This window comes from Gorilla gorilla, chromosome 6, assembly GCF_029281585.2.
Source record: "Gorilla gorilla gorilla isolate KB3781 chromosome 6, NHGRI_mGorGor1-v2.1_pri, whole genome shotgun sequence".
NCBI lineage: Eukaryota > Metazoa > Chordata > Mammalia > Primates > Hominidae > Gorilla > Gorilla gorilla.
The window spans coordinates 43,070,748-43,096,653 of NC_073230.2; the positions used below are offsets into that span (position 1 = coordinate 43,070,748).

Consider the following 25,906-nt stretch of genomic DNA (forward strand, 5'->3'; position numbering starts at 1 on the left):
GACACTTCGGCGTACTTGAGAGTGGAGGGTGGGAGGAGGGAGAGTATCAGAAAAAATAACTACTGGGTACTAGGCTTAGTACCTGGGTGACCAAATAATCTGTAAAACCAACCTCCATGACACGAGTTTACCTATGTAACAAATCTGACCGTGTATCCATGAACCCAAAAGTTTTTCAAAAAGCTTTGCTCTTATGCCCAACTGCCCAAGTAATTCTGCTTTTGAAAATTAGCTTATAGAAATATGAAATATGGAAAAAAACTTCACATCTCTGCCCTTTAATAAAACCTTTATACATACTCCCACTTCCAGCCTGCTGTCCTCTAATAATAGAGAGAAACTGGAGACAGGGACAATAGTTCATTAATTTTTTTAAATATAGAGAATGTTATCATAGCACTTATCGCCATGTTGAAACTGCCTTTTTAACCGCACACCTATGTAGACATTTACTCTCTGACCTATCTACTTTGGCCCATTCCTACTGTAAGACACAAATCTATCCTAAATACAGCAAAGCCAAAATATAACAAAAACATGAAGGGATGTTTCCACAAAACTATTCATCAAACACTATTTATAATAGCAAAGATTGCAAATAACTCAAATATTTGTCAATATGAGGTTGGATGTCACAGTTTACGCACTGAATGAATTAGTATGCAGCTATAAAAAGGAATGAAGATCTCTCTCTACTCCTATGGAGTGACTTCTTAGATATTTACGTGAAATTTTGTTGAAAAACAATGTTAAGAAGAATATGCATAATAACATTTGTATAAGAATGAGGATATATTTATATGTGTGTATACATATATGTGTGTACACACACACACACACACACACTTTCATGAATTTTCCACAAAGAAACCAATGGAAAAAAAAACATAATAAAAATAAAATAATAAATTATTATGGAAAGGAAGAGAACAAGATGAGTGAAGAAAATGAAAATAAGCCTCTCTGAATGTATCTTGTTTTGACACTGGAACATTAATAATGTTTTATGTAATTAGAAAAAACTAAACTAAAAAGAAAAAATAGAAAACTGTTAAAAAAAAAAACTAAAGAAGTTTCAAGTTTAATAGTATAACCACACAGAGAATTATTCTACTGACTTCAAAACAATATTTTAACTATCTCTAGTAGGGTAACTACTAAATACAAAAAGAACAATAAAAGTTTTAAACCACATTCAGTGATCTTACAAAAGTGGAAATAGTACTGCTATTTTAAAACTATTTGAAAAACATAAGCATATATACATACAAATAAAGCAAATAAGTAATTATGCTAATTCATTAGGGACTAGGATGTTTTAGCATAGAAGATATATAAATACACATACCAAAGATGATTTGTGAAAACTCTTTAACTTTTAACCTAAATTTGAAATATCAGTATGAACTCATGATTCTTTTTTCCTTTTTTCTAAAACATACATAGCACCACCCACCCACGGGATAATTCCTTTAAAAAAAAAAAAAAGATGAACCTTAATTGAATTTAATCAGGCCCTAGATCTAACTACCAGTTTACAGGCAATATAGGATAAAGAAAAATGCTAAATGACACCACGAGAACTTAGTCAGCTATATTTAGACCACTGTGGGAAATAACACAGAACAACTACAGAAAGAGTATGAAGAAAGAAAAGAAAGGAAAAGGGAATTAGATTAGAAAAGCTTTAAGAAACATCAACCGGCCAGGGGCAGTGGCTCATGCCTGTAATCCCAGAACTCTGGGAGCCTGAGGCAGGTGGATCACTTGAGCTCAGGAGTTGGAGACCAGCCTGGCCAACATGGTGAAACCCCATCTCTACTAAAAATACAAAAATTAGCCAGTGTGGAGACGTGTGCCTATAGTCCCAGCTACTCAGGAGGCTGACACAGAAGAATCACTTGAACCCAGGAGGCAGAGGTTCCAGTGAGCCAAGATCGCACCACTGCACTCTAGCCTGGGGGAAACAGTGAGGCTCTGTCTCAACAAAAAAAAAAAGGAAACATCAACCAAATGCATTATGTCAGTCTCTTCGAATACTGATTCAATCAAAATAACTATAAAAAGACATCTGAGACACTCAGGGAAAACTGAACACAAAGTGAATACTAGATGATATTGAAGATTTTTAAATTTTGTTGAGATTTCTAATGGTATTGTGATTAAGATTTTTTAAAGCCCATAGCTACCATATCTGTTACAAATACACACTGTTTACAGATAAAATTATAAGGTCTAGGTTTTGTTTTAAACTCCAGCCCAAGGATAAAAAAGGAAACAGAAGGGGAACTAGATGAACAATGGTAGTTTGCTGATTGTTGAAGTTAGGTATTAGCTACACTGGGGTTCATTACAATATCTTCTGTACTTTGTGAATGTTTAAAAAGTACAATAAAGTCTTTAAAAATAAAAAAGCAGTATATAAAAATACTGACTGTTTAACCTAAATATCCATCAGCAGGGACTGGTTCATTAAATTATAGTAATCTGTATAATAGAATGCTGTGCAATTAATAAAGAATGAGACAGCTGGGCTTCCCTATAGTCACAGCTACTCGGGAAGCTAAGGCAGGAGGACTGCTTGAGCCCAGGAGTTCAGGGAAGTCTGGGCGATATAGTGAGATCCCATCTCTAACAAAATAAAAATAAAAACTAAAAAATATATATTATATAAACAAAGAATGGGACAGCTCTTGTGTATTAATGTGGTGCAGTTGTTAATATATTTAGTGAAAAAACAAGATATAGGCTAGTGTGTACAGTAAGCCCTCACTTCCATTGTCAATAGGTTCTTGGAAACTGTGACTTTAAACAAAACGATGTATAACAGGTCCTGGAATAATGTCATTTTTTTATAACATTAATGAAAAAAAAGTTGGTTTTGTTAATATTGTTTCACTTAAAGTTGCAGTTTCCAAGACCCTATCGTGATTTTAAGTGAGGACTTACTGCATAGCAAGTATGCCATTATGTGTTAAACACACATGTACACATGCATGCACATACACACATACTTGTGTAAGCACATTTTATCTCTAGAATAATACAGGGGAAACAGCTAATAATGGTTGCCTCTAAGGAGGGCAAGTGGTGTAAGACATAGAAATGAAACTCTTACATACTTTTGTTTCGTTTTGTTTTGTTTTGAACACGGTACCACTCACATGTATTACCTCTTAGCAAATAATTTTAAAAATAAATTGCCTGTTTAATCTACTGTCTCTCTGACCAGTCTCTGTGTTCCTAAGAATAGGGAATGGGCTTTATCCATTATTACTGTATCTCTAGCATCTAGCACAATAAATATGTTTTGAACAACTTCATATGAGCATTAAGAAAATATTGAAAATAAAATACTGATTATAAGCAACTATTTAATCTAGTAATTTGTAAATTCCACTTAATTATTCAACATTAAATGAAAACATGTAAGGTTACCAACACAGTAAAAATTTCAACTATATTAAATAAAAACATTTACAAAGTAAAGGATAATGAGCTGGGCACAGTGGTTCAAGCCTATAATCCTAGCTACTTGGGAGGCTGAGATGGTAGGACTGCTTGAAGCCAGGAGTTTGAGACCAGCCTAAGCAACATAACGAGACCCTATCTCTAAAAAAAAAATTTCAATTAGCTGGGCATGGTGGCACATGTCTGAAGTCCCAACTACTCAGGAAGCTGAGGTGGGAGGATCAGTTGAAACCAGAAGTTCAAGGCTGCAGTGAGCTATGATGGCACCACCACACTCCAGCCTCACCAACAGAGTGAGACCCCATCTATTTAAAAAAAGAAAAAGAAAGAAAGCATACTGGAAGAAAACACAAAATGTTAAATTAATTGTCTTCTTTTTTGGCAAAAAGCAAAATAAAATAGCAGAAACATGAGGAAAATGTAACTATTTGGAATGTGTAATATGCCTGTCCCCATAGAAAATGTCATATTCTTTATGCAAGGAAAACTGAGTAAGATAATAACCTGGTTTCTCCCTCTGCCCCTAGGAAAGTCACAGTGAGGAAACAGCTGAAATAAACAAGCTGGAGGAAATCACAGCTGGTGGCAGAAGTTCTGACAGCTTGTTTTTTTCTTTTCAGATAGGCTATACTAGTTAGCACTGTAAGATAATAACAGAAAAAAGGGAGCAAGGCAAATTCACTGAAACACATAAAATTACTGGAGTACCTTAGAAATTATGAAAAAAAACAAGAAGGAGAAAGACTGTCATTCACAATTATATACTTGAAAGCTATACCAAAAGACAATCATCGTAGGTTTTAAAAAGTTAAAATTACAGAGGAGAAGAGATTAAAGGAACTGGAAACTTCAGGAACAAACTTTCACAGGAAACTTGTTAAATTAGCCTTGCTTCCCCCACCACTCCATACAAGCGACCAAGCAGCAACCTCATGGAATCCCCACTGTGTTCCCAGAAGCCTCCTTTTCAAGACTCTGCGGTTGCTTTATTCTCCCTATTAACCCCCTTCAAGACAGCTCAAATGTTATCACCTCTGAAGTCCTTCCCACTCCTCCAAGCAGAGATAGTCCCGCCCTCCTCCAGGCTCCCTCAGCATTTTTTTCGAGGCCATGACAGCCCATCAGCAGATGGTAATTCATTTGCCTATCTGACCTACTTTCAGTGAGAAAGTACAGAAGTCATTTGCCTCTCCTGAGTGCCTAGTACACAGCAGATTCTAAAGTAAACATTTACTGAATGAAGTCACAGGGTCTTCATGCAAATAGATTTGCTCACACAGTCACCAATACTTAAAATCTGACGGGTAGATCTGACCAGAAAAAAGTTTTGAATTGTGGTTGGAGGTGGGACACCGCCATTACGAACAAAGTCAAAATACAAATGATAACCTAGGAAAGAACAGTGAAACAAATGATAGACAAAATAATCACTTCGGCAATGCTGTTAAGAATACAGGCCTCCAAGTTAAAAATGGATTTGAATTCTAGTTCTGCTATTGTGAACTTAGGCAAACTGCATAACCTTTAAGTCTCATTCTCCTCATCCATAAGTGGCAGATAACAGTGCTGAGACCAGAGTCTGTACAAAATGTAGTGAAGTAAGGCACATATAGGTGCTTAATACAATGCCTAACTTCTGCTAATGCTCAATAAGTATTAGTTATTAATATCCTTTTGGATAAAGTGTGGTAAATGAATTTTTAAAGATACCACCACACCAACAAATAAGCAACTCACAAAACATAAGGAATGCCTCTTTATCATGTCTCAGATTAAAATAAGGACATTCCAACTTATCACTTTAGCAAGTACATATCTGTACAAGTAAAGAGACTCAGGATCTTCAACATTACCGAGAAAGTAAACTGGTACAACTTTACTGCAATTTTGCAAGTCTTTAAGGGCCTCAAAAATCTTAAGAACACTTTGATTCAGGAATTCCCTTTGTCACAATTTATCCTAAAATAATAACTGCTAATATGTAAGCACACATATTTAAGAATGCTGATTATGGTAATATTTCACGGGAATAAAACTGACCAAATATTTATGGTAAAAGATCGCCCCAATTCTTCAGTCTTCTATAACAGGATTATACATGCATACTATGTGCCCCTCACTGGCAAAGCTGGTTTACGCTGGCTTACCTGGCTCATAACAGTAGACTGCTGAGCCATGATGGGAGTATTTACACCAGAGAAATCAGCAAATGCTACAAATCTAGGGCTTTATTTCCCTCACCCCCCTCCCAAAGCCAGCTGTTAAGCATTTATCAGCACAGCACCTGATGTAATTTTGCAATACTTACCCCTCTCAATGCTGCTGACCTGTTGAGAGTGGCCATGTGATTGCTTTGGCCAATGTAGTATTAGTAAATGTGACAGATAGAAGACTTCAAATGTGCTCAGTCATTAGCTTGCCCTCTTGTCTTCCTGTCATTTGCCATGAGAAGAATGTGTGCCACGAAATTACTGATCTAAAGAGAATGAGAAACTTGAAACAGACCTGAACTCAATCTACAACCCAAGGAAGAGCTGCACCAGTGACTAAAAGATCTGTGAACAAGAAAAATAAAATGTATTGTAAGCCACTGAGATTTTGAGGTTAGCATGCAGCAAAACTAACTAATACGTTCTCCATCAATATATGTGTGAACAAATTAGTAAACCTACATAAAGAAAAATCATACAGACTTTAAATGTTGTGGATTTATGGCCGGGAGCACTGGCTCACGCCTGTAATCCCAGCACTTTGGGAGGCCCAGGCAGGCGGATCACAAGGTCAGGAGATCAAGACCATCCTGATTAACATGGTGAAACCCCGTCTCTACTAAAAATACAAAAAATTAGCCAGGCGCGGTGGCGGGCGCCTGTAGTCCCAGCTACTTGGGAGGCTAAGGCAGGAGAATGGCGTGAACCTGGGAGGCGGAGCTTGCAGTGAGCTGAGATTGCGCCACTGCACTCCAGCCTGGGCGACAGAGCGAGACTCCATCTCTGAAAAAAAAAAAAAAAAAAGTTGTGGATTTATATTTGACCTGGAAATATGTCCAAGCTGTATTACGTTTTTAAGTTTACAAAACAAACAGTATGATGTTTCTATTTTAAAAGCACACACATAAGTGTTTAGAAGGATAGTTACTAAAACGTTAGTAATCGTTGTCAACAAAAAGTGTCAAACGGTGTAAAATATTTGAAGAGATTTATTCTGAGCCAAATACGAGTGACCGATGGTCTGTGACACAGCCCTCAGGAGATCCTGAGAACATGTGCCCAAGGTGGTCAGGGGATACCCTAGTTTTATACATTTTAGGGAGACATGAGACATCAAAAAGATGTGAAATATATATTGGTTTGGTCCAGAAAGGCAGGATAACTCAAAGCAGGGGCTTCCAGGTTATAGGCAGATTTTTAAAAAATATCATTGGCAATTGGGTGAAAGAATTATTATCAATAGAAAGGAATGTCTGAGTTATGATAAGGGGTTGTAAAGACCAAAGTTTTATCATATAGATAAAGCTCCAGGTAGCAGCCTTCAGAGAGAATAGATTGTAAATATTTCTTATCAGACTTAAGGTCTGTGTTGACGTTAAATGCTGGTCGGCTTTTCCTGAATTCTAGAAGGGAAGAGGGTATAATGAGGGATGTCCCACCCTCCCTTCCCATCATGGCCTGAACCAGTTTTTCAGGTTCACTCTGGAGTTTCCGGGCTAAGAGGAGAGGTCCACTCAGATGGTTGGGGGACTTGAGAATTTTATTTTTGGTTTATATGGTTATTTCTGAGTGCTGGGCTACAAGAAATTTTTACTTTTAAAAAATCAGACAATAGGGATTCTAAGAGACGCTTCATGATGGCTAACTAGAGGCATCTGATACTCACCTCCTCCACAAAAAAAGAACAAAAATACTAAGTAGATGATCACACTTCCAGTAGATCACCTAAGGGAGAATGCTGGAATTCAATAGAGAAGTGACAGGAAACACCTAAGGCAAAGAAGGAGAGGGAAGCAAGGCAGCCTGCTGCACTGGATGGGCTGGGAGCCTGGAAAGGCTCCCCAGTGCAGGGAAAGGTTAAGTGGGGACCCCCAGCAGTCTACATTCCCACTGCAGACTCCTGTAATCCTAGCCACAAGAGAGACCCTTAATGCACACGGGCCCCGAGACTAGCAGGAGACCACGTGAAGTCACTGCTCAAGAGGAGTTCACGATGGGTCCCACACACCTCCTAATTCCTAAGTAGCTACAGCAAGGCACCATTTTCAGAGTCCAACCCCAAGAGGGCTGCATCCTGCCCTGGGGCCCAAGAACTCCGGTACCTCACATCCCTGGAGCTTCACTGAGATCCCCTGTGCATGAGGGATAACTGATGTATCTTGGGCCACAGTGCAAGACATTGTCAGCAACCCCACACCTGTGAACGGTGCTACTGAGCATTTACAAGCACCCCGAGGACAGGCTACCAGCTTGCAGCTGCCATCTGAGACCAAAGTGTACCCCCCCACCAATTTACGACTGTTGTCATTGAAAGCAACCCAGCCCTCCCAGTAACAGGCTGCAGTGCATCTCCCGAGCACTGTACTGGAAGTCTGGGGATCACGCCATCCTCGCCTACCAGAACCAGCAGCTGCACAAACCACCAGGGAGCCTGAGATCAAGCCAGCCTGGCCCAGTTCCACCCACCTCCAGTGGCTGAGCATGCCATCCAGGGGCCTGTGGATTGCACCATCCACAACTGTTGGCACCTGAGTACTCCTCCCAGAGGCCTGAGGACCCAATCTGCCACTACTACCACAGCAGACACCCATGTGCATGCACTACCTGTGGGCTTGGGAACTGGCCCACCCAACCCATTGCAGTCATCACCAACACCACCACAGACTGCTTGGGAGCCAGAGGTTTGTCCCACCAATATTACTGCCATAATCCATGGCATATCCACTGCCTAGGGGCCTGATGACATGCCAAACTGCCCAGCCCACCACTGTCACTGATGGCATCCAAACAAGCTGACTGGAGGCCCCCCAAGAATTGGCCCACCTGGACCATCTCACACTGGTGCCAGCATATGCCACACTGGGGCCTAAGGATAGGCATACTCAGCCTACCACTGCCATCGCTGGGACCTAAAGATTGGCCCACCTGACACCCCTGTCCCCAGCAAAACTTCACCACAGTCTCCACTAAAAACCACACCCTAAGACACTGAGAAAATCAAACACTACTGACACTGTTCCTGACAAAATTCATACAGAGACTACACTATGGTATACATACAGAATCAAAGCCAAAGTGGCCTACCCGAACACCACCATAGACCCATCTTTAGGAAAAAGTGCCCCCCCCCCCACAAAAGCAAATGCAAAAAACTGAAGAAGGACTGTTATAGCACATGCACAGATATCAACATAAGGATAGAAGAAACATGAAAAAGCAAGGAAATATGACACTTCCAAAAGGACGTAATTCTCCAGCAATGGACTCCAGTGAAAAAAAAAATTGTGAAATCCAGAAAACTAATTCAAAATAATGATATTAAAGAAGCAAGAGAATTCAGATAAACAATATAAAAAAAATCTGAAAAACAATTCAGGATACAAATGAGAAATTTACCAAAGACACAGATATCATTAAAAAGTACCTGAGGAGAGTGAAAATCACCTGATGACCACTGAACAGGCCTAGAGATAAAAACTTCTTATCTGAGCAATTTAGAAGGCACCAAAGACTACCTGGTGACCATCAAACAGGTCATCCAGAGGCAAAACTCCTTATCTGGGGAATTTAGAGGTAATCAAACCTCCCTAGTATCTAAAGTCAGCATATGATTCCAGGCCTCTTTCAATTTTTATAAGTAACTAAAATTTCTATACATTTCTGGAATGCCATACTGAAACAAATTTTACAACCCTAAGCTACTGCCTTAAAGCCTATAAATGCTTCTAAGGAAAATCCACCACGGTGCGCTCAGTCCTCTCACTGAGGCACCCCGCTGCACCGTTTTGCAGCGTTCTTCCTTTCTAATAAAGTTTCCTTTTTCAAACCTGTACTGTTGTCAGTAAATTCTTTTTACCAACCCACAAGTTGACCACTTCCTGGTGCCAGGGCTCTGACACCTCGCCCAACAATCCTCAAATAGATACAATTCAAAAAGGTCTTCTCCACAACACATTATAGTCAAACTGTCAAAGGCAAAGAGAGAATTCTAAAAACAGCAAGAGAAAAGCATCCAGTCACTTAATGCTTAGAACCCCCAGCAGACTATCAGCAGATTTCTCAGCAGAAACCTTACAGGCCAGGAGAGAATAGGCAGATATATTTGAAGTGAAGAAAGAAAGAGAAAAAGAAAAGAAAAAAGGAAAGAAAGGCAGGAAGGAAAGAAAGGAAGGAAAGGAAGAAAAGGAAGGAGAGGGTGGGAGAAAGGGAGGAAGGGAGGGAAGAGAGGGAGGGAGGGGAAGGGAAGGGAGAGAAGGGAAAGAAGGAAGGAAAGGAAGGAACGTTTCTGCCAAGGATACTATACCCAGCAAAGTTATCCTTCATAAATGAAGGAGAAATAAAGTTTTTCCCAGACAAGAAAAAGCTGAAGGAACCCATCACCACTAGGCCGGCCCTCCAAGAAATAATTAAGGGAGCCCTATACCCAGAAGGAAACACATCAAAATATAAAACCCACTGGTAGAGCAAATACACAAATAAAAAAGAGAAAGAATTTATATGTCACCACTATAGAAAACCGCCAACCACAATGAAAAACAATATGAGAGAAAGAAAGGAAGAAATGCTATACGAAAAACAGAAATCAATTACTAAAATGACAGGAATAAGCCCTGTCATATCAATAATAATCCTGAATATAAATGAATTAAACTTATCACTTAAAAGATACAGAGGGGCTGAAAGAATTTTTTTAAATGATCCAACCACATGCTGCCTACAAGAAATTCATCTCAACTGTGAAGGCACAGACTGAAAGTAAGGGATGGAAAAAGATATTCCAAGTGAACAAAAATCAAAAGCAAACAAGAACATCTATCCTTATAACAGATAAAACAGACTTTAATTTAAAAACAGTAACAACAAAGAAGGTCATTATATAATGATAAAGGGATCAATTCAACAAAAAGATATAACTATTCTAAACATAAACGAATCCAACAACAGACCACTCAGTTCTATCAAGAAAACATGATCAGACCTAAAGGGAGGGACAGAATCCAATACAATAAGTGCTAGGGACATCAACACCCAACTCTCAGCATTACACAGATCATCTAGAGAAACACTGGATTCAAACTGCACTTTAGACCAAATGGACATAACAGACATTTACAGAACATTTCATCCAACAGGTACAGAATACACATTCTTCTCATCAGCCCATGGACCATTCTCCAGAATAGATTGTATGTTAGGCCACAAAACAAGTCTCAAAAAATTTTTAAAAATCAAAATCATATCAAGTATCTTTTATGATCACAACGGAATAACACTAGAAATCAGTAACAAGAGAAACTTTGGAAACTGTACAAAATACATGGAAATTAAACAACATGCTCCTAAATGACCATTGGGCCAAGGAAGAAATTAAGGAGGAGATAAAAAATGTTTGTGGTGTGTAGTGGTATATGCCTGTAATCCCAGCTACTCAGGAGGCTGAGGCAGAAGGACTGTTTCAGCCCAGGAGTTCTGCAGCGAGCTAGGATCACACACCACACTCCAGCCTGGTCAACACAGTGAGACTGTCTCTAAAACAACAACAAAAAGTTCTCGAAACAAATGAAAGTCAAAAAACAATATACCAAAACCTATGGAATACGACAAAAGTGGTGCTAAGAGAGATGTTTATAGCAATAAATGCTCACATCAAAAAAGTAGGAAGATTTTAAATAAACAATCCAAAAATACACCCCCAAGAACTAGAAAAGCAAGAACCACCTAACCCAAAATTAGTAGAGGGAAAGAAATAATAAAGATCAGGATAGACTGAAAAAACACAATACAAAAGATCAACAAAATAAAAACTTGGCTTTTTGAAAAGATAAAATCAATAAACCACTATCTAGGTAACAAAGAAAAAAAAAGACCCATATAAATAAAGTCAGATATGAAAAAGGAAACCTTACAACTGATACCACAGAAATATAAAAGAGAAATCATCAAGATATTATGAACAACTACACACTAATACATCAGAAAACCAAGCTATTATGAACAACTACACACTAATACATTAGAAAACCTAGAGAAAATGGGTAAATTCTTAGATACACACAGCCTGCCAAGATTGAATCAGGAAGAAACAGAAAACCTGAACAGACCAATAATGAGTAATGAGATTGAATCAGTAATTAAAAAAAAAAAAAAACTCCCAACAAAGAAAAGTCCAGGATTGGATGGCTTCGCTGCCAAATTTGACCAAAACTTTTTTTTTTTTTTTTTTTTTTTTTTTTTTTTTAAAGACAGAATCATGCTCTGTTGCCCAGGCTGGAGTGCAGTGGCACAATCTTGGCTGACTGCAACCTCCACCTTCTGGGTCCAAGTGATTCTCATGCTTCAGCTACCTGAACAGCTGGGATTACAGGCATACACCACTACATCCAACTAATTTTTGTGGGTTTTATTTATTTATTTATTTGAGATAGAGTCTCACTCTGTTGCCCAGGCTGAAGTGCAGTGGCGCAATCTCAGCTCACTGCAACCTCCACCTCCTGGGTTCAAGCGATGCTCCTGCCTCAACCTCCCGAGTAGCTGGGATTATAGGCATGCACCACGACGCCCAGCTAATTTTTGCATTAGTAGAGACAGGGTTTCACAATGTTGGCCAGGCTGGTCTCAAAACTTCTGGCCTCAAGCGATCCACCCACCTCAGCCTCCCAATGTGCTGGGATTACACGCATGAGCCACTGTGCCCAGCCTTGACCAATCTTATAAAGAAGAATTAACACCAATTCTCCTCATACTACTCCAAAACATTGAAGAGGAGGGAATTCTACAAGGCATTAACCTGATACTAAAACCAGAGAAGGACACAACAAAAACAACAAAAAACTACAGGTCAACGATGAACACAGACACAAAAATCCTCAACAAAATACAGCAAACCAAATCCAACAGCACATCAAAAAGAGAATACATCATCATCAAATGGGATTTATCCCAGGGATGCAAGAATGATTCAATAGATGCAAATCAATAAACATGATACATCACATCAACAGAATGAAGGACAAAAACCATATGATCATCTCAACATCCCTTCATAATAAAAGCTCTCAACAAACTAGGCATAGACGGAACATATCTCAACATAAAAAAGACCATATATAACAAACCCACAGCTAACATCATACTGAATAAGTAAATCTGAAAGCCTTTCCTCTAAGAGCTGGAAAAAGACAAGGATCCCTACTTTCACCAGTCTTTTTCAACACAGTACTGGGAGTCCTAGCCAGAGCCATCAAGCAAGAGAAAGTAAGAAAAGGCAGCCAAATTGGAAAAGAGGAAGTCAAACCATCCCTCTTTGTAGATAAAGACTCCACCAATAAACTCTTAGATTTGGAAAGTTACAGGATACAAAATCAAAATACAAAAATCAGTAACATTTCTACACACCAAAAACAAACTAGCTAAGAAAGAAATCGAGCCGAGTGTGGTGGCTCATGCCTGTAATCCCAGCACTTTGGGAGGCCGAGGTGGGCAGATCACCTGAGGTCAGGAGTTTGAGACCAGCCTGGCCATAATGGTGAAACTCTGCCTCTACTAAAAATACAAAACATTAGCCGGGCATCATGGCAGACACCTGTAATCCCACTTACTTGGGAGGCTGAGGCAGGAGAATCTCTTGAACCAGAGAGACAGAGGTTGCAGTGAGCTGAGATTGTGCCACTGCACTCCAGACTGGGAAACAAGAGCGAAACTTCATTTCAAAAAAATAAAAATAAAAAAAGAAATAAATAAATAAATCAAGAAGACAATCCCCCTTACAATAGCTACAAAAAAATACAATAAAATACTTAGGAATAAATTTAACCAAGTAGGTTAAAGACCTCTATAAGGAAAACTATAAAACACTAATGAAAGAAATTGAAGAGGATATAAACAAATGGAAAGACACCCTATGCTCATGAATCAGAAGAGCTCATATCATTAAAATTACCATATTGCCCAAAGCAATCTATAAATTCAATGAAAATACCAATGTCATTTTTTACAGAATTAGAAAAAAAATCCTAAAATTCATATAGAACAAAAAAAGAGCCTGAACAGTGAAAGTAATCCTGAACAAAAGAACAAAGCTGGAGGCATCACACTATTTGACTTGAAAATATATTACAAGGCTATAGTAACCAAAATAGCATGGTATTGGTATAAAAATAGACACAGAAGACCAATGGAATATAACAGAGAAGACAGAAATAAATCCAGGTAGTTACAACTAACTGATTTTCCTTTTTTTTTTTTTTTCTAAATGTTTCTCAAAAAGCCAACTGATTTTCAACAAAGGTGTCAAGAACATACACTGGGGAAAGAACACCCTCCCTTCGATAAATGGTGCTGGAAAAACTGGCTAGCCATATGCAGAAGAATAAAACTGAACCCCTTTCTCTCACCGTATAAAAAAATCAACTCAAGACAGATTAAAGACTTAAACTTAAGACCTGAAATATAAAACTACTAAAAGAAAACAGGGGAAACACTTCAGGATATAGGTCTCATCAAAAATTTTACGGCTAAGACATCTAGAACACAGACAACAAAAACAAAAATAGACAAATGAGACTATATTAAACTAAAAAGCACAGCAAATGAAGCAATCAACAGAGTGAAGAGGCAACTGCTGAATGGGAGAAAATACCTGCAAACTATTCAGCTGACAAGGAACTAATATGTAGAATATACAAAGAACTCATATAACTCTTCTTACAGTTAATAAAACAAATAATCCCATTAAAAAGTAAGCAAAGGACATGAATAGCTATTTCTCAAGGAAGACATACAATGGCAAACAGGTATATGAAAAAAATGCTCAACATGACTCAGTAGGGAAATGCAAATCAAAACCACAACGAAATTTAATTTTACCCGTTAGAATGGCTATTATTAAAAAGACAAAAAAACAATAGATACTGGCTAGGATGGGGAGAAAAGGGACCTCCTATACACTGTTGGTGGGAATGTAAATTAGTACAGCCACTAGGGAAAACAATATGGAGATTTCTCAAAAAACTTAACACAGTTTGGGTGTGGTAGCTCATACGTGTAATTCCAGTACTTTGGGAGGTCGAGGTGGGAGAATCGCTTGAGCCCAGGAGTATGATCATGCTGCTGCACTCCAGCCTGGGCAACAGAGCAAGAGACCTTCTCTCAAAAAAAAAAAAAAAAAAAAAAATGGCCAGGCGCGGTGGCTCACGCCTGTAATCCCAGCACTTTGGGAGGCCGAGGAGGGCGGATCACAAGGTCAGGAGATCGAGACCATCCTGGCTAACACTGTGAAACCCCGTCTCTACTAAAAAATACAAAAAAAAAAAAAAATTAGCCAGGTGCTGTGGCGGGCGCTTGTAGTCCCTCCTACTAGGGAGGCTGAGGCAGGAGGAGAATGGCAGGAACCTGGGAGGTGGAGCTTGCAGTGAGCCGAGATCGCGCCACTGCACTCCAGCCTGGGAGACACAGCGAGACTCTGTCTCAAAAAAAAAGAAAAAAACCACTACACATAAAACTACCCTATGATCCAGCAATCCCACTACTAGCTGGCTATTTATCCAAAGGAAAAGTATGTCAAAGATACCTGCACTCCCATGTTTACTGCAGCACTGTTCAGAATAGCAAAGATGGAATCAATCTAAGTGTTCATTAAAGGGCAAATAAGAAAATGTGCTATATATAGACAATAGAACACTATTTCGCCATAAAAGAGGATGAAATCCTGTCATTTGCAGCAACACAGATGGCACTGGAGGTCATTATGTTATGTGAAATAAGCCAGGACAGAAAAAACATATATTTCATATTCTCACTCATATATGGAAGCTAAGTAAGTTCCTCTCATGGAGGTAGAGAGCAGATTGATAGACACAAGGGGCTAGGAAGGGTGCTGGGAGTGGTGGGGGTGAGGTGATGAAGGGAAGATGAAAAGTTGGTTAATGGGTATAAATACAGCAGAGTAGGCTGACTATAGGTTAGCAACAATGCTGTAAATTTCAAAACAGCTACAAGGGCAGACTTGAAATCTTACCAACACACAGAAATGATAAATACTCTAGGTGATGGACACCGTAAATACCCTGACTTGATCATTACACATTCTATGCATGTGTAATGATCATCACATGAACTCCATAAATATGTGCAAATAACAATTTTAAAAATAAATTATAACAAAACAGACAATACAGATGGGTACAATAAGTAGCTTTTCAGATTTGTTATAAAACAAGGCTGTTAATATTTCAGCAGGAAAAACTGAATGTACAAAACTGGGTGTTTTATAAACCAGCCAGTAATGTTAGAGTAAATAAACCGCACAACAGACTGAGTCCAAAAACAGTCAAGACTTACAAATGGAACTTTGTAAATGAACAGCCAGTGTTGTAGGTAATGTATTGCTTTGTCCTTCTCATGTTTTCTCAGGAGCTAGGTAGGCAAATAATCAACTACATTTGGATTTCCCAAAGTGAGGTTCCCAGGGTATTGTTAGATTGGCAGACTTCTGAACACCATCTCAAAACTAGTGATTCAAAACTTCAGGGAGTAGGGACCAGAAATGTGCAATTTTCAGTTTTAATACACTCACTAAATATTGAGAACGCTAACCTACATGGTGGTAAACAACACATGCAGACTAGCTAATTATAAGCTATACATAAATTTGAAAACAAAGAGCAGAGCTGTTTTATTTTGATAGCAAATTGTTCAAGGTCACTAAATTACTGCTCTTGCACATTTTAAGGCTAAGACTATGTTAAATAAAATTTACTTAAAGTATAAAGCCTTTATCAGAAAAAATGACAACTATGAGAATAAGTCAAATCATGTTCATTGTTGAACTGAATAACCTAATTACTGAACTGTCACATCAATTGCTTTATAAATCAACAAATACTCTCTCCAAATATAAACACTTCTTTTCTAGCACCTAACACAAGCATTCATTTGACTGTTTTAGTGTACCATACAGAGATGCTTATAAATGTTTGCTGAATGTACAACATTCACTTATAAGGATGAAAGAATTTATAAGTAATTGCTAATATATCACTATGTACCAGTTACTGTTTTAATCACTTTATGGACACTAACTCTTTTAAACCACATAGAAATCCTGTAAGAGTTCTATTATCCCCCAAATAATGAGAAAATGGAAGCACAGTAGAGAAGAGACTTGCCCAAACTAGTCACAAAATTCAAACCCAGATTCACAAGATTCAAACCCAGGCAGGCTGGCTCCAGAATCTGTAAAATCATTAAGCTATACTGCCTTCATTATTAAAAATAAAATATTATTCATCTAGTAATAGATTCCCTAGGTGAAGCTCAAATATCTTTGTTGCTCAGTACTTTAACACTCACTTTTGGCAAAATATTTCAGATTTTTCTTTTTTTTCTTTTTTCCTGTTCTATGTCATCTTTATTTTTTTTAATTCCTTTATTTTATTTTATTTTACTTTAAGTTCTAGGGTACATGTTCACAACATGCAGGTTACATATGTATACATGTGCCATGTTGGTCTGCTGCACCCATTAACTCGTCATTTACATTAGGTATATCTCCTAATGCTATCCCTCCCCCCTCCCCCAACCCCACAACAGGCCCCAGTGTGTGATGTTCCCCACCCTGTGTCCATGGGTCCTCATTGTTCAGTTCCCACCTATGAGTGAGAACATACGGTGTTTTGTTTTCTGTCCTTGCGATAGTTTGCTCAGAATGATGGTTTCCAGCTTCATCCATGTCCCTATGAAGGACATGAACGTATCCTTTTTTATGGCGGCATAGTATTCCATGGTGCATATGTGCCACATTTCCTTAATCCAGTCTATCACTGATGGACATTTGGGTTGGTTCCAAGCCTTTGCTATTGTGAACAGTGCCACAATAAACATACGTGTGCATATGTCTTTATACCAGCACGATTTATAATCATTTGGGTATATGCCCAGTAATGGGATGGCTGGGTCAAATGGTATTTCTAGTTCTAGATCCTTGAGGAATCGCCACAGTCTTCCACAATGGTTGAACTAGTTTCCAGTCCCACCAACAATGTAAAAGCATTCCTATTTCTCCACATCCTCTCCAGCACCTGTTGTTTCCTGACTTTTTAATGATCGCCATTCTAACTGGTGTGAGATGGCATCTCGTTGTGGTTTTGATTTGCATTTCGCTGATGGTCAGTGATGATGAGCATTTTTTCATGTGTCTATTGGCTGCATAAATGTCTTCTTTTGAGAAGTGCCTGTTCATATACTTTGCCCACTTGTTAATGGGGTTGTTTGATTTTTTCTTGTAAATTTGTTTAAGTTCTTCATAGATTCTGGATATTAGCCCTTTGTCAGATGGGTATATTATAAAAATTTTCTCCCATTCTGTAGGTTGCCTGTTCACTCTGATGGTAGTTTCTTTTGCTGGGCAGAAGCTCTTTAGTTTAATTAGATCCCATTGGTCAATTTTGGCTTTTGATGCCATTGCTTTTGGTGTTTTAGACATGAAGTCCTTGCCCATGCCTATGTCCTGAATGGTATTGCCTAGGTTTTCTTCTTGGGTTTTTATGGTTTTAGGTCTAACATTTAAGTCTTTAATCCATCTTGAATTAGATGTGTGGTATTATTTCCAAGGGCTCTATTCTGTTCCACTAGTCTATATCTCTGTTTTGGTACCAGTACCATGCTGTTTTGGTTACTGTAGCCTTGTAGTATAGTTTGAGGTCAGGTAGCGTGATGCCTCCAACTTTGTTCTTTTGGCTTAGGACTGACTTGGCAATGCGGGCTCTTTTTTGGTTCCATATGAATTTTAGTTTTTTCCAATTCTGTGAAGAAAGTCACTGGTAGCTTGATGGGGATGGCACTGAATCTATGAATTACCTTGGGCAGTATGGCCATTTTCACGATATTGATTCTTCCTATCCATGAGCATGGAATGTTCTTCCATTTGTTTGTGTCCTCTTTTATTTCGCTGAGCAGTGGTTTGTAGTTCTCCTTGAAGAGGTCCTTCACATCCCTTGTAATTTGAATTCCTAGGTATTTTATTCTCTTTGAAGCAATTGTGAATGGGAGTTCACTCATGATTTGGCTCTCTGTCTGTCTGTTATTGGTGTATAGGAATGCTTGTGAATTTTGCACATTGATTTTGTATCCTGAGACTTTGCTGAAGTTGCTTATCAGCTTATAAGGAGATTTTGGGCTGAGATGATAGGGTTTTCTAAATATACAATCATGTCATCTGCAAACAGGGACAATTTGACTTCCTCGTTTCCTAACTGAATACCCTTTATTGCTTTCTCTTGCCTGATTGCCCTGGCCAGAACTTCCAACATTACGTTGAAAAGGAGTGGTGAGAGACGGCATCCCTGTCTTGTGCCAGTTTTCAAAGGGAATGCTTCCAGTTTTTGCCCATGCAGTATGATATTGGCTGTGGGTGTGTCATAAACAGCTTTTATTATTTTGAGATACGTCCCATCAATACCTAATTTATTGAGAGTTTTTAGCATGAAGAGCTGTTGAATTTTGTAAAGGCCTTTTCTGCATCTATTGAGATAATCATGTGGTTTCTGTCTTTAGTTCTGTTTATAGGATGGATTATGTTTATGGATTTGCATATGTTAAACCAGCCTTGCATCCCAGGGATGAAGCTGACTTGATCATGGTGGATAAGCTTTTTGATGTGCTGCTGGATTCAGTTTGCCAGTATTTTATTGAGGATTTTTACATCGATGTTCATCAGGGATATTGGTCTAAAATTCTCTTTTTTTGTTGTGTCTCTGCCAGGCTTTGGTATCAGGATGATGCTGGCCTCATAAAATGAATTAGGGAGGATCCCCTCTTTTTCTGTTGATTGGAATAGTTTCAGAAGGAATGGAATCAGCCCCTCTTTGTACCTCTGGTAGAATTCAGCTGTGAATCTGTCTGGTCTTGGACTTTTTTTGGTTGGTAGGCTATTAATTATTGCCTCAATTTCAGAACTCGTTATTGGTCTATTCAGGGATTCAACTTCTTCCTGGTTTAGTCTTGGGAGGGTGTATGTGTCAAGGAATTTATCCATTTCTTCTAGATTTTCTAGTTTATTTGCATAGAGGTGTTTATAGTACTCTCTGATGGCCACATTTCTGTGGGATCGGTGGTGATATCCCCTTTATCATTTTTTATTGGGTCTATTTGATTCTTCTCGCTTTTGTTCTTTATTAGTCTTGCTAGTGGTCTATCAATTTTGTTGATCTTTTCAAAAAACCAGCTCCTAGCTTCATTGATATTTTTGAAGGGTTTTTTGTGTCTATCTCCTTCAGTTCTGCTCTGATCTTAGTTATTTCTTGCCTTCTGCCAGCTTTTGAATGCGTTTGGTCTTCCTTCTCTAGTTCTTTTAATTGTGATGTTAGGGTGTCAATTTTAGATCTCTCCTGCTTTCTCTTGTGGGCATTTAGTGCTATAAATTTCCCTCTACACACTGCATTAAATGTGTCCCAGAGATTCTGGTATGTTGTGTCTTTGTTCTCATTGATTTCAAAGAACATCTTTATTTCTGCCTTCATTTCGTTATGTACCCAGTAGTCATTCAGGAGCAGGTTGTTCAGTTTCCATGTAGTTGAGCGGTTTTGACTGAGTTTCTTAATTCTGAGCTTTAGTTTGATTGCACTGTGGTCTGAGAGACAGTTTGTTATAATTTCTGTTCTTTTACTGAGTAAATTTGTTATAATTTACTGTTCTTTTATTTGCTGAGGAGTGCTTTACTTCCAACTATGTGGTCAATTTTGGAGTAAGTGTGATGTGGTGCTGACAAGAATGTATATTCTGTTGTTTTGGAGTGGAGAGTTCTGCAGGTGTCTATTAGATCTGCTTGGTGCAGAGCTGAGTTCAATTCCTGGATATCCTTGTTAACTTTCTGTCTCGGGGATCTGTCTAATGTTGACAGTGGGGTGTTAAAGTCTCCCATTATTATTGCATGGGAGTCTAAGTCTCTTTGTAGGTCTTTAAGGACTTGCTTTATGAATCTGGGTCCTCCTGTATTGGGTGCACATATATTTAAGATAGTTAGCTCTTCTTGTTGAATTGATCCCTTTACCATTATGTAATGGCCTTTTGTCTCTTTTGATCTGTTGGTTTAAAGTCTGTTTTATCAGAGACTAGGACTGCAACCCGTGCCTTTTTTTTTGTTTTCCATTTGCTTGGTAGATCTTCCTCCATCCCTTTATTTTGAGCCTATGTGTGTCTCTGCATGTGAGATGGGTTTCCTGAATACAGCAGATGGGTCTTGACTCTATCCAATTTGCCAGTCTGTGTCTTTTAATTGGAGCATTTAGCCCATTTACATTTAAGGTTAATATTATTATGTGTGAATTTGATCCTGTCATTATGATGTTAGCTGGTTATTTTGCTCATTAGTTGATGCAGTTTCTCCCTAGTATAGATGGTCTTTACAATTTGGCATGTTTTTGCAGGGCTGGTACCGGTTGCTCCTTTCCGTGTTTTAGTGCTTCCTTCAGGAGCTCTTGTAAGGCAGGCCTGGTTGTGACAAAATCTCTCAGCATTTGTTTGTCTGTAAAGGATTTTATTTCTCCATCACTTATGAAGCTGAGTTTGGCTGAATATGAAATTCTGGGTTGAAAATTCTTTTCTTTAAGAATATTGAATATTGGCCCCCACTCTCTCCTGGCTTGTAGAGTTTCTGCCGAGAGATCAGCTGTTAGTCTGATGGGTTTCCCTTTGTGGGTAATGAGACCTTTCTCTCTGGCTGCCCTTAACATTTTTTTCTTCATTTCAACTTTGGTGAATCTGACAATTATGTGTCTTGGAATTGCTATTCTTGAGGAGTATCTTTGTGGCATTCTCTGTATTTCCTGAATTTGAATGTTGGCCTGCCTCACTAGGTTGGGGAAGTTCTCCTGGATGATATCCTGAAGAGTGCTTTCCAACTTGGTTGCATTCTCTCCATCACTTTCAGGTACACCAATCAGATGTAGATTTGGTCTTCTCACATAGTCCCATATTTCTTGGAGGCTTTGTTCATTTCTTTTTACTCTTTTTTCTCTAAACTTCTCTTCTCACTTCATTTCATTCATTTGATCTTCAATCACTGATCCCCTTTCTTCCATTTAATCAAATCAGCTACTGAAGCTTGTGCATGCATCACGTAGTTCTCATGCCATGGTTTTCAGCTCCATCAGGTCATTTATGGACTTATCTACGCTGTTTATTCTCATTAGCCATTTGTCTACTCTTTTTTCAACGTTTTTAGCTTCTTTGTGATGGGTTCAAACATCCTCCTTTAGCTCGGAGAAGTTTGTTATTACCGATTGTCTGAAGCCACCTTCTCTCGACTCGTCAAAGTCATTCTCCATACAGCTTTGTTCCACTGCTGGCAAGGAGCTCATGTTGCTGCCTAATCCTTCCTCTGGAAGCTTCATCTCAGAGGGGCACCCAGCCTTATGAAGTGCCAGTCACCCCCCTACTGGGAGATGCCTCCCAGTTAGGCTACTCGGGGGTCAGGGACCCACTTGAGGAGGCAGTCTGTCCGTTCTCAGATCTCAAACTCAGTGCTGGGAGAACCACTACTCTCTTCAAAGCTGTCACACAGGGACATTTAAGTCTGCAGAAGTTTCTGCTGCCTTTTGTTCAGCTATGCCCTGCCCCTAGAGGTGGAGTCTACAGAGGCAGGGAGGCCTCCTTGAGCCGAGGTGGGCTCCACCCAGTTCGAGCTTCCTGGCCACTTTGTTTATGTACTCAAGCCTCAGCAATGGCAGATGCCCCTCCCTCAGCCTTGCTGTCGCCTTGCAGTTTGATTTCAGACTGCTGTGCTAGCAATGAGCAGGGCTCCTTGGGCATGGGACCCTCTGAGCCATGCGTGGGATATAATCTCCTGGTGAGCCGTTTGCTAAGGCCGTTGGAAAAGCACAGTATTAGGGTGGGAGTGTCCCGATTTTCCAGGTGCAGTCTCTCACGGCTTCCCTTTTCTAGTAAAGGGAATTCCCCGACCCCTTGCGCTTCCCAGGTGAGGCGATGCCCCGCCCTGCTCCATGGGCTGCACCTACTTGTCTGGCAAGCCCCAGTGAGATGAACCCAGTACCTCAGCTGGAAATGCAGAAATCGCCCATCTTCTGCATCGTTCATGCTGGGAGCTGCAGACTGGAGCTATTCCTATTCGGCCATCTTGGTGCCACCTATTTTAGACTTTTCTAATCAGCTTAATATACTTCGAAGAGCTGAATGCTTTTGTCTTTTATGTTTATTAATTTTCTCAATAGCCTAGTTTAGAGAAATTATTAATCTTTTACCAATGTATCTATGGTCTTATTCTGAAGACCTGTAATCTTATAAGCTTGATTTGTTTATTACAAAATATATTCACTGTAAGTAGGAGAAAGAGTTATAAATTTTATCCAGAGATAACCACTATTAATGTGGCACTATATATTTTTCCAGGCTTATTTATAATACTCCCACCTTCCACCACTACCACCAAATAAAATAAGTAAAATCACTCTGTATAAACTGAGAGGAACTTACTCTGTGAAAAAGAAAGGAAGTGAATTACTGTCATAAGACAAAGTATTTGAAGCTACTGTTCCATAATATAAACTCTGAGAACACTGCTTTTTACAAGTAAATCTTGGTTTATATTAATAGTAATCACTTTCTGAAAACAAAAATAGTTTCACAGGTACTTTATGAAAGTCTACAACCAGCCTCATCTAAACACTTATTTTGAAAGAAAAGGCTTCACATTCAAGAAATCTGAGACAAATTAGTTCTCTTCTATTTGCTATATATTCAGCTTTGTTTTTCTGTATTAATAACTGAATTAAGTTTAAAGTTCTAAGTAAAAAGTACCTGAGTGTTTATGCTGTCCTGTTGAGCACAGCAGTCAATAGCTACTCCTTGGTTACACCACCTACATTACAATTCTGAGGTCCTAGCCATATTCTCATTTCTAGCTCCATCATCATGGATCCAGACCAGTGCCACACACTGCAGCCCCACGGCTTGATATGCAACACAGAAATTATCACTATCTGTTACTCAAGCTTCCTTTACCTCAAAAATAATGAACAATAATACCCCAGTAAAACAGTCTGCTTTCAGACACAACCCTGGTCCAAACCATGTTCTCCAAGATCCTACTCTCTAAGCTGCTTTACCTGTGGCTGCATTTCCTCTGGAAGTGCCTAACCCAAGGGGCCTGCTGTAATTGCTAAATATAGGGTGACTATGGCAAGCTTCTTAAGAAAACTGCTTTATAAAACTCTCAATACAACAAAGATTCTGGACAACATGCAGCAAGATTAGCATATCCCTGTAATACATCATGGTTTTACTCTAGCACAGTTGTTACCAAGTTGATTAGAAACACTTGTGGAACGTTTAAAAACTTTTAAAAACAGATTGCTGGGCTCTGTACTCTTCCAAGTATACCTTCACTCAACCACATTTCTCTAAAGACTAAATTGAGTAGATCTATAGTGAGACTGAGTAAAAAAAAATTAGTTACGTAGATCCTTGCTATTCAAAGTGTGGTCCAAACATCAGAAGCATTAGCATCATCTAGGAGCTTGTCAGAAATGCAGATTCTCAGGCCCCATCATACCTATTGAATACAAACCTGCAGCTCAACAAGGTCTCCCGGTGATTAGGACAAACATTCAAGATTGAAAGCACTGCCCTACATGATTCTGATGTGCAGTCAGGTTTGAAAAGCAGTGCTCTTCTTAACCCTCTAGTTCTCAAAATACAAAATCAAATATATGAATAAATTTAAAATGTACTTTAATTACTGCAAAGAGGCTACAGTGAAACTCAAAAGCAATTCATTTTTAGGGGGCCCCAATCACATTCTATAGCTACCACAATTTCACTTACCCTTGCATTACATATGGAAACTGGTGACTCTGTGCTTGGTCAGTTTGTGCTTGTGGAAGGGTACGCTGCCTCAATCCTTCTGAGGAAGAACCCGCAGCTAAAGACAAGGTTTCTTGACCAGATGATGGAGTTGTTGATCCTGAATGATCTGAACTCTACAAATAAAAATGTAATTTTTAAAAGGAGATTTAGTTCTTTACAATCATAAAATTACAGGCACATTACTAAAAACGTATTCATGAAATCCCTCTGCAAAATAACATTTCAGAAATTTACTGTTTTAAATCTTGTGTCCAGTATAAGTAGATATTTTAATTTTGATAAGTCAAAACTTATCAAAACTGCTTAATTAAACTAAAATATTCCATTTTTTCAACTAGAAATGGCTGAGGAGCAGAATAATAATATACAAAAACAGCATATTAAATTCTGAGGATTAAGTTAATGCATAAAAAGCTCTTTTCACATGATTAATGCATGCAAAGCTCCTTTCATGATGCCTACCACATACATTTATTGAAAGTGTTCAACAAATGGTACTAATTACTGAGTCATTTAAACAGTTACTATGTGCCAAGTACTGTACAACATGCTATTGTTAACACATTGGTTTAAAGTAATGAGAAACAGGCTAGAAATCAAAAGATCTAAAATCTAGTGTTATCTCTGACATTAACAAGAGTTATAACCTTAAAGGTTCACTTAACCTCTCAGAGTTTCCACTTTCCTACAGAAAATGAGATTGGACTAAATTTTCAAGATTCCTTTCAGTTCTAAAATTCTATTAGTTTATAGAAATCACCAACAAATATTGCTTTTTTACAAAATGAACTACGAGAATCAAGATGTTAATCAGGAATTTTTTATTATCATGCTCAAATTTTTTTATTCTTGTGCTCATGGATTCAGTAACCATAAACAATATAACTCCCTGAAGACCATCCCAATTTGTTTGAAAATAGTTTGTCAAGTGTTTCATGTACATTTAAAACACAATTACATTTTACATAAATTATAGTTCTTCCACTTTAAAAAGCTAGGTACAGCATTATTTTAACATCCTTCCTTTAATAATTTTGTTAAATTGTATTTTACCCGTACTGCCTTCCTATTGACAGGATGTCTTTTTGCATGACTCCCATGCTAAGTCCTGCAATGTGAAAGGTCCAAAACTGTCTTTTGCAAAACAGTCCACACCAGTCTTTTGCAAGACTAACAAAAACTTTTAAAATGTTACTTCACACACAATAGATATCAAATATCTTACTAAGGAGTCCGGATTCTTAGGAACATAAACTGGGAAAGGTTTCTTTGTCAGCAAGATTTCTCATTAAATGGGCCATCATAATACGTTGTTCATTAATACAATTATTAGAAGAAAAGCCTAG

The 25,906-nt window shown here is 38.5% G+C and overlaps 1 protein-coding gene across 4 annotated transcripts in view; it reads right to left on the minus strand.

Annotated features, from left to right (window-relative positions):
* Positions 1-25,906, minus strand: part of HERPUD2 (HERPUD family member 2) — a 66,280-nt gene that overhangs the window by 10,142 nt on the left and 30,232 nt on the right. For all 4 annotated transcript variants that reach the window (XM_019031647.3, XM_019031648.4, XM_055347601.2 and 1 more), the window contains one exon: positions 24,519-24,673. In XM_019031647.3, the coding sequence (XP_018887192.3) occupies positions 24,519-24,673 (155 nt within the window). The remainder of the gene's footprint in view (positions 1-24,518; positions 24,674-25,906) is intronic.